The sequence below is a fragment of the Nymphalis io genome, chromosome 26 (assembly GCF_905147045.1).
Source record: "Nymphalis io chromosome 26, ilAglIoxx1.1, whole genome shotgun sequence".
NCBI classification, from domain to species: Eukaryota; Metazoa; Arthropoda; class Insecta; order Lepidoptera; family Nymphalidae; genus Nymphalis; species Nymphalis io.
Genome location: NC_065913.1, coordinates 187,223 through 197,176, shown reverse-complemented (window position 1 = coordinate 197,176; position 9,954 = coordinate 187,223). Strand labels below are relative to the sequence as shown.

The following is a 9,954-nucleotide window of genomic DNA, read 5'->3' as shown; positions in this document are numbered from 1 at the left end:
TTTTGTGTTTATGATTACTCCCACTCCATACTTGTTGGAGCTATCCTCGGAACCAGAGTAATACATGGTGTAATTATTATCTATTTGGTATCCATCTAATCTCACTTTATACCTTTGCCTATCCATCTAATCTCACTTAGTCCCATGATGTTAATCTTCATTCGTTGCATTTCTTTGCCGACATTGTAGACTTTTTCAGGACTCTTCAAGCTTCTGACGTTCCACGTTCCTATCTTCATTTGTTGTTTTTTCCACCTGGAGATTCTTAGCACCCCTGTCCCATTTACGGGACGCCAAGAACTCGGGGCCATTTCTTTCTTAGACTTTTCCATAAAGCTGACGATAACTAGGGAATAATAGTGCAGTGGTGTCGGCGCTTCACATATGCCGACGACGAGAGAGGCGCGGGGCGCGGGGCGCGGGCTAGCGGCCCGTTGCGCGTGCGCCGCGATTCACCGGTCACTCAGCGAGCGACAGCCAACTAGGCGGACACTTTATCGTCCTTGCGTGCAATTTGAATACGCGAATAAATTATTATAATACAGTCCAAGTCTTATTACACCGAAGTCCCGTTAGGGCTCCTACATTTTCTGGTCCTTCGAGCCGGATAACCTGCATACTTCCGTCGCATTACAATTGCAACGCAACGGTCATTGACGTCGCGTGGTTTACATTGACCGCGCCCAAGGACAAAGGACAAGAAGTCGTCTCCGTCATCTACGTGGCAGCCTTTGTCGTCTGAAGAAGCTGATGTCAGGGAGTATAATTCTGTATTTGAGTGAGTCCATCCAATTACTTATTTCCAACTTTCCCTATTGAAAACTTCTTTTTGCTGAAATTTTTATTTTTTAAATATTTCTCCATAATTAATCTTCTAGTTAATCAAGTAATATATTGCTTAATTACTTCATTGATGCATTATTTAATTATTTTATAACAAAAAGTACGCACGCACTTGACACGTGTTAACCTTGAAACCGGTCAAGTCTTATCGCTTTGAATAGAACCCGTTCGTCTACGCAAACAGGTGCTGCATTTTTTATATCCATTCATTACGATTCCTTTGTTTAATTTTATTTTTTATGACTCTTTTTTTGTTTCACATTGCAACATAAAAACTTTAAGATGTCTGATAATTTAAAAACCCTTATTAAAAAACGTAGTTCAATAAAGTCTAAATTAACAATATTTAATAATTATTTAATGTTAATAAAAAGCAGTCCCGAATTATCAGAGTTACAACGTCTTGACCTCATGGAACGTTTTCGTAAATTTGAAAATTTATATAATGAATTTGATGACCTGCAGAATACGATTGAACTACTTTCCGAGGATGCCGAGTCTACGTTTACTGAGCGTGAGGACTTCGACCGTCAGTATTTCAATCTGGTGGCACTCACGCGCAGCCTGCTCGGTGCTTCGTCCAACGGTACTGGATCTGAGGCGGGCTTCAAAGATGCTGACTCAGGTGCACATATTTCCAATTCAAGGAATTTTATTCGTTTGCCTAAAATAGATTTACCGCATTTCGACGGGACCTATCAATGCTGGCTAGAATTTCGCGATACTTTTACATCTTTAATTCACAACAATACTACCATTAATGATATCAATAAATTCCATTACCTTCGAGCTTCACTCCAGGGTAATGCAGCTTTAATTATTAAAAATATTGATTTTAAAGGGGATCATTACAATATTGTATGGGATCTTTTATGCGAACGATACAATAATAATCGCATTCTCGTCAATAACCACATACAGGCCCTTTTTGATGTCGAGTCAATAACAAATGAGTCTAGTGTTTCAATTAGAAATCTAGTTGATACGATCAATAAAAATGTTGGGGCATTAACAACATTAAATCAGCCCACTCAATATTGGGATACTTTACTCATTTATATAATGTCTAAAAAATTAGATTTAAAAACTAGTCGTGATTGGGAAGAACATAGAAACAATACTTTAAAAGATGATCCCACTCTAGCACAATTTTGTTCTTTTTTAAACAAAAAGGCAGATTGGTTGGAATCCGTCGAATCAAATATTAATCTTTCCCAAAATAATATTATTGTTGCTTTAAATAATAATCATTCAAATAAATTTGTTCCAGATAAAACTACTCAAATACCAAAAAAATCTAATAATAATTTTAATAAATGTCCGCTTTGCTCCCAAGCACATGCTTTATACAAATGTGATTCATTTCGAAGTTTATCTATTGAAAGTCGCATACAAAAGGCAAATGATTATAATGATTGTCTTAATTACTTACGGTTAGGCCATTCTGCTAAGCAATGCAAACTATCACATTGCAAATATTGTAAAATAAAACATAATACGCTTTTGCATTTAAATTCGAATGACTTCAAAACTGTCAATTCATTGCTTTCTTCTTTGCACCTTGCTACGTCAAATGTTGCACTTCCGGCCAATTGCTTGCAGCTTGCTACTTCTGCGCATGTATTACTGTCCACAGCTCTGGTGAACGTGATCGGCGCGTCGGGTAAAAAGTACACGGCACGTCTACTGCTGGACAACGGTAGCACGGCCAACTTTGTTACGCAGACATTCTTCGAGAAACTGGGTTTGTTACGACGCGGTACTAGCACCAGGGTAACAGGTATTAATAATCGTATTTCTACTAGTACACAGTCTTGTCACCTCCTAATAGAGTATTTATGCTGTGCCTATACTGTAGATATAGAGTGTCATATCTTGCCTGAAATTACAAAAGTGTTACCGTCGTCTTTCGTACACATCAACCACGTCTCTATTCCTTCAGGTCTTAAACTAGCGGACCCGAACTTCAACGTTCCGTCGGCCGTAGATATCCTGGTAGGGGCTGAAGTGTTCTGGGAGGTATTAAGTAAAAATTATATAGATTTAGGGAAAAACTTACCTAAATTACACGAAACTAGATTCGGATGGCTAGTATCAGGTAGTATTCCCCACCAATCTAAACAAAAATCTATTTTTAATCATTTTTGCCATCACACCAATGTCACTCCCGACCTTACTCAATTCTGGGAGCTTGACAACGTTTCTTCAAAACATTCATATTCTCTAGAAGAAAGAGCATGTGAGCAAATTTTTAAGCAAACCACTGTTCGTAACAATGATGGTGGATTTGTAGTCACCATGCCTTTAAAGGGTGACCCTAGTAATTTAGGTCAATCTTATTTACATGCTAAAAATAGGTTTTTATCCCTTGAAAGGCGATTTAGGCGTGACCCTATTTTTAAAAGGCATTATATTGAATTTATGCGAGAATATGAAAACTTAGGTCATATGACTTTAGACTCGCACTCTACTTCAGTACCTGAAATCTCTAAATTTCAATATTTTATTCCCCATCATGGAGTTGTTCGAGATTCTAGTACCACGACAAAACTACGCGTAGTATTCGACGCATCAGCCTCTACCAGTTCGGGCGTGTCTCTTCTTGACATACAGATGGTCGGACCAGTAGTTCAAGACGACCTGTTTTAAATTTTAACACGTTTTCGTCAGCATAGGTACGTGGTTTCAGGTGACGTTGAAAAGATGTATAGGGCGATTGAATTAAATCCAGTTCAACGACCTCTTCGAAAAATTATTTTTCGTTTTAATTCTTCAGAACCTCTAAAGACCTATACATTAAATACGGTCACTTATGGTACTGCAGAGGCAGTATTATTTAGCTACAAATTTAGCTACAAAGTGTCTCACAAGTCTAGCTGATAACCTTGACGACTATAGTGTTCAAAGCGCTATTCGTCGTGATTTTTACGTAGACGACTATTTGAGTGGAGGGAATACCATAAGCGAAACTATCGAAATTTCAAAAAAGGTACATTCGGTTCTATCATCAGCTAAATTTAATTTACGTAAATGGAGATCAAATAATCCAGAAATTCTTAGACATGTTACTAATAGTAAAATCGAATCACAAAATACTCTACATTTTTTTTGATCAAGATCCGAATTCTTGTCAGGCTAAAACTCTAGGTCTTAATTGGGTTTGTGATTCAGATTCCCTTACATATACTATTAATATAACGCCAAATACTAAAATTACTAAACGTCATGTTCTTTCTGTAATTAGTAAAATATTTGATCCACTGGGTCTAGTAGGACCTTGTGTCGTTCAAGCAAAAATCATTATGCAGAGACTTTGGATAAATAAATATGATTGGGATGACGAGATGTCACACGAGCTTAAAAATCTTTGGTCGACATTTGAAAACACTTTGATATCATTAAATAATTTAAAAATACCACGATGGGTTTTGTGTCAAGACTCTATTAAACACGAAATTCATGTCTTCACAGATGCATCGGAAAAGGCGTACGGGGCATGTCTGTATATTCGATCAAGTAGTGATAATGGCTCTACAAATGTACAGCTTCTAGTCTCTAGAAACCGAATAGCGCCTGTCAAACCGACGACCATACCGAGGCTTGAACTTTGCGGAGCTTTGTTAGGTGCAAGGCTGTGTACTAAGGTTCAGGAATCGCTTACCATACCCATTCATAGATGTAGCTTTTGGTGTGACTCTACCATAGTTCTAGGATGGCTTTCAACTCCTTCTAATCAATTAAAACCTTTTGTTAAAAACAGAGTCAATGAGATTTTGGAAATCACATCTGGTCACTCCTGGAGCTACGTACCGTCGAAGGACAACCCGGCGGATCTTGTTTCCCGTGGCCTCAGTGCCGACGTAATAAACGATACACCTCTGTGGTGGTCCGGTCCTTCTTTTTTACTTCATGGTGAAAAAGAGTGGCCGAAAATGCCAAACACAGCGAAACACGATTTGCCGGAAGTAGTTACTCATTTCATTAGTAATTGTCGCAATCATTCATACGTTTATCATTCAGACGCAATCACGCATTCATCAATCATTAATTGCTTATTAGAAAAATATTCTAGCCTAAATAAAATTTACAAAATATTTACATATATACAAAGATTTATTTATAACTTAAAACATAAAAATAAAATGCATGGCAATCTTTCTGCAACAGAAATACAAAATTCAATAAATACTATTATACATCATTGTCAACTTGAAATGTTTCCTGAAGAGTATAATCTTTTAAAATCTGGTCAGAAATTGCCACGCAAAAGTAGATTGCTTCCTTTGACTCCATTCATTGACAATCATAATCTCATTCGCGTGGGCGGGAGGCTTGACAACTCCCCCTACGATTTTAACATAAAACATCCCATTGTAATTTGTAGTAAGCATATTTTTACTAAACTTTTATTTCATATGCAACATTTAAAACTTTTACATGCCGGCCCACAATTATTATTGTCACATATAAGACAAAGTTATTGGCCTCTAGGTGGCAGAAACTTATCTAGACTTATCGTAAATAAATGCCTCACATGTTTCAAAAATAGAGCACAAAATGTACAGCCTCTAATGGGTCATTTACCTAGTGCTCGAACTAATCTGGAATTTCCATTTCTCAACTGTTATGTAGATTACGCGGGGCCAGTATTGATAGCCGATCGTAAAGGCCGCGGTTGCAAACTTATAAAATCTTATATGTGCATCTTTGTTTGCTCAGCAGTAAAAGCAGTGCACTTGGAGCTCGTCTCTGATCTTAGCACTGATGCTTATATGGCCGCGCTACATCGTTTCATAGCGCGTCGAGGCAAACCGCGGACGATAACATCTGATAACGGCACGAATTTCGTAGGCGCATCCAACGAAATACAGAAATTTATTCAATCATCGAATGTTGCATGTGAGATAGCACAAGAGGGTATCGATTTCATTTTCACACCTGCTTATAGTCCTCATTTCAACTCTTTAGCAGAAGCAGCAGTCAAATCATGCAAGCATCATTTAAAAAGATTACTTTCTCTAACCCATTTCACATTTGAGGAGATGACTACGTGTCTCACTCAAATAGAAGCGATTCTAAATTCGCGTCCTCTAACACCTCTCTCTTCAGACCCTAATGATTTTTCGGCACTAACTCCTTCTAATTTTCTAATTGGACGACCACTCTTATCAGTACCATGCTCTCGGGTGACTGAAGCCGACATCACTCGACTGGACCGATGGAGGAGAATCCAGTACATACGACATCATTTCTGGAGCCGCTTCCATAATGAGTACACTTCTTTGCTACAGGCCAAATCCAAATGGTTTAGTTCCAGAGGGGAGGTGAAACCAGGGTCTTTAGTCCTAATCAAGGACAAAACAACACCACCGCTGCTCTGGTCCCTGGGTCGGGTCACACAGACCTTTCCCGGCGTAGACGGAGTCACGCGGGTGGCAGAAATCAAAACGAAGAGAGGAACAATTCGTCGCGCTTTCAATAACATCTGCCCCCTTCCTGATCAAGATTGAAGAGCACTCTTCAACCCGGGGAGTATGTCGGCGCTTCACATATGCCGACGACGAGAGGCGCGGGGCGCGGGGCGCGGGCTAGCGGCCCGTTGCGCGTGCGCCGCGATTCACCGGTCACTCAGCGAGCGACAGCCAACTAGGCGGACACTTTATCGTCCTTGCGTGCAATTTGAATACGCGAATAAATTATTATAATACAGTCCAAGTCTTATTACACCGAAGTCCCGTTAGGGCTCCTACATTTTCTGGTCCTTCGAGCCGGATCAGAAAATGTAGGTAAAGTGTAAAGGCTTTACCTTTACACTTTACCTACATTTTCTGATCCGGCTTACCTTTTTTTTTCGGCTTGTCCGCCTAGTTGGCTGTCGCTCGCTGAGTGACCGGTGAATCGCGGCGCACGCGCAACGGGCCGCTAGCCCGCGCCCCGCGCCCCGCGCCCCGCGCCCCGCGCCTCTCTCGTCGTCGGCATATGTGAAGCGCCGACAGTGGTTTCCCCTTGCCTTCTGCACCAGACATTTTAGAGGTTATTTGTACCTCAAGGTCGTTGTTTCCCTTTTTCCAATCATGGTGGGTATGGTTATACCGCCATTGATCGGTCGCCAGAGCCTCGTCTGTTATCTAGCAGGGAGCACCACGTGCAGGTGAGGTTGGCAATTGGGTCGGTTTAGATGGTAGTTCCGTTCCCCCCTTACCCCCCTTTCTTATAAAATAATATAACATTTATAAACATATTTTATAGTAAACATACAAAAAGATTTTTTTAAATTTAACTTTTTCTAATCTGTTATGACTAATAAAAACATTAAAATGCCTTATCGGTTATCTGTTGTGATTATTCCCTTTCCTGCCTTTCACGCCGAAGGTTGTGGGTTCGATTCCCACCCAGGACAGACATTTGTGTGCATGAACATGTCTGTTTGTCCTGAGTCTGGGTGTAATTATCTATATAAGTATGTATTTACAAAAGAAAAGTAGTATATGTAGTATATCAGTTGTCTGGTTTCCATGGCACAAGCTCTGCTTAATTTAGGATCAGATGGCCGTGTGTGAATAAAGTCCCAGGATATTATTATTATTATTATTATACATAGAGCTATACAATAAATATTAGTTGGCGGTTCTGTGGTCGCGTTATCGTATGTCTATTGTATGAGCAAATAAATATTCGCTTTCAAATTGAGTTCCAATTTTAAATTAAGGCTTAGTTTGTTTTAATTTTTGTTATTTTCAACGTTAGGTAGTAATTATTAATATAAAACAATATACTTATATTTAATTTCGTGTCGTTTCGTCTCGGTAGAATCCACACGTGAGTCCGATGAAATTATGCCACTTCACTGTATCAGATTATATAGACTTTAGATAAAACAGTTCAGTGCCTTCTTCTCCTCTGTTAAAGGATTCTTTTTTTTTGAGCTTTAGTGTTATTCATAAAAAAAAATTAAAGAGTAGAAAAAATTACGGTCGAAATATGCAAATTCATATATGTCTACAGAACTTGTACCTATGTAAGTATGTTTATAGATGTAGTAAGGGCTAGCTAATGTCGATAATATTAGTATATATGTTATTTTAAAGTTGCCGTCATGATTTTTCTTTAATACAATGATTATAAGAAAAAACGTTGACAGGTTTTTTTTTGACGTCAAAGAAAATGACGCCCTGAATTCGAGCATTTTACAAGATACAAAAAAAAGACAAGTATCTACTGCTGCTTTAAGCTTTAAGGTCTTATATCCCTCTATGAAGGTTAGGAGCTGTCTCAGGTTACTGCATTACCCTCGTGGTTAGAAGCGCGTTATTATATAGATTACTAAATCCGTAATATTTTAAGGGCTTAAATAAAATGTTTTTACGGAAGGACAGACAAAAAAAAATTACTTATTTTTGAGTCAGAAATCTTCGCAGTTTTACACAGAACACCTCACCAAAACTCATACACAATCGAATGATTAGTTCAAGAACGTTTACATAACGACAAACATACTTACAAACATTCCTTTTCATTTATTAATATGCTTAATGTTATTATGTATATTAGTAGTTTTATTCAAAACATAGAGCCGAGATGGCCCAGTGGTAACAACGCGTGAATCTTAACCGATGATCGTGGGTTCAAACCCGGCCAAGCACCACTGAATTTTCATGTGCTTAATTTGTGATTATAATTCATCTCTTGCTTCACGGTGAAGGAAAACATCGTGAGGAAATCTGCATGTGTCTGATTACACTGAAATTCTGCCACATGTGTATTCCACCAACCGGCATCGGAGCAGCGTTGTGGAATAAGCTGCAAACCTTCTCCTCAAAAAGAGGAGAGGAGGACTTTAGCCCAGCAGTGGGACATTCACAGGCTGTTACGGATTCAAAGCATGCTAATTTTATTTTTATCGTGTCAGTGAACTCTATTTCAATTTATTTATAATAAGAAATTCACGATTGTCAAGTTAAGAGTCTAAATTTAAAGAGGGTGACACTGCGAAGTACATCTATTTATATAATAATAGTTTTCGCCCGCAGCTTGACCCATGTTTGAGGGACTGAGACAGATGTATGTCCTTTGTCCTTTTCTGTTACAATGTCAACATTTTTTCGATCATGATAATCGGTCGAGAAGTTAAAACGTAAAAGCGTAACAAAGAAACAAACACACTTTCACATTCATAATATTAGTAAGGATTCTTTTGACCCTGTTGGTCTAGAAGCGATATATAAGGCAGCTGATCTCGAGGTCCTCAGTTCAATCCCCGAGTGGGGCTGATAGAAAGTTATTGGGTTATTCTTTTGAAAATTCTCAATAGCAGCTCGGAGTTTGGATGTTAGATGTGTGTTCATACCCGTGCCTCGGAAAGCACGTAAAGCCGTTGGTCAAGCGCTTGGACTCCCTTCGGTTGTTGTTGTATTGTTGAAACGTAAGCAATGAAGTTCTGAACAAAAATATCATCTATACTTAATATTATAAATGCGAAAGTAACTGTATGTCTGTTACGCTTTCACGGCTTAACCACCCCCCTATAACACGCGTGCGAAACTGCGAGTGTTAACTAGTATTCTAAAAGCAAAACAAAAATAAGCTTAATAAACATAACTAAATCTAAAAGTATAAGTAAGACATTCTAAAATAATTGTCTAACCATAAATCAATAAAATAACAAATAAAAAGCTAAAATCCACGCGAGTCTTGGTTCCAAAATGTCCATTCTAATCAACCAACCATTCTAATCGCGCGCGGATTATACATATTTCTTCCATTTGTTTAATATTTAAATTTTATTATTGACGGGCCGGTTGGCGTGGTTGGTAGACACTTACCTTTCACGCCGAAGGTTGTTGGTTCGATTCCCACCAGGACAGATATTCGTGTGCATGAACATGTCTGTTTGTCCCTAGTCTGGGTGTAATTATCTATATAAGTATGTATTTACAAAAGAAAAGTAGTATATGTAGTATATCAGTTGTCTGACTTCCGTAGTACGAGCTCTGCTTAGTTTGGGATCAGATGGCCGTGTGTGAATAATGTCCCAGGATATTATTATTATTCGAACAATAATGGGTAATCTAATTTTTCAGACAAAAATGGACTCGTTCTTCAGCCTCTTCG

At 38.6% G+C, this 9,954-nt stretch overlaps 1 protein-coding gene across 11 annotated transcripts; it reads left to right on the top strand.

The window, feature by feature from the left end:
• The first annotated feature begins 374 nt into the window (after nucleotides 1-374).
• LOC126778512 (uncharacterized) lies at nucleotides 375-6,552 on the top strand. 11 transcript variants are annotated; one of them, XR_007670151.1, is made up of 4 exons: nucleotides 375-752; nucleotides 1,309-1,468; nucleotides 2,114-2,623; nucleotides 6,135-6,552. XR_007670151.1 is itself a non-coding variant. In XM_050502140.1 (4 exons), exons 1-4 carry the CDS (start codon nucleotides 1,126-1,128, stop codon nucleotides 6,351-6,353), a joined length of 879 nt encoding a protein of 292 aa, XP_050358097.1. In that variant the 5' UTR covers nucleotides 375-1,125; the 3' UTR covers nucleotides 6,354-6,552. The 11 variants fall into 11 exon arrangements, 8 of the variants coding, with proteins under 8 accessions (XP_050358097.1, XP_050358096.1, XP_050358095.1 ...); XR_007670150.1 differs by having other exon boundaries at nucleotides 375-1,027; XM_050502140.1 differs by adding an exon at nucleotides 4,315-4,487 and having other exon boundaries at nucleotides 375-1,468; nucleotides 2,480-2,623.
• Nucleotides 6,553-9,954: the final 3,402 nt, after the last annotated feature.

What these genes read in the sequence shown, in the direction of transcription:
- LOC126778512 (XM_050502137.1), top strand. Translation starts at nt 1,126, where the DNA reads ATGTCTGATAATTTAAAAACCCTTATTAAAAAACGTAGTTCAATAAAG. An exon ending in CTTCAAAGATGCTGACTCAG is followed by an intron (nt 1,469 to 2,113) that starts GTGCACATATTT and finishes AATTTGTTCCAG; the next exon opens with ATAAAACTACTCAAATACCA. An exon ending in GTGCAAGGCTGTGTACTAAG is followed by an intron (nt 4,488 to 6,134) that starts GTTCAGGAATCG and finishes TCTTTGCTACAG; the next exon opens with GCCAAATCCAAATGGTTTAG.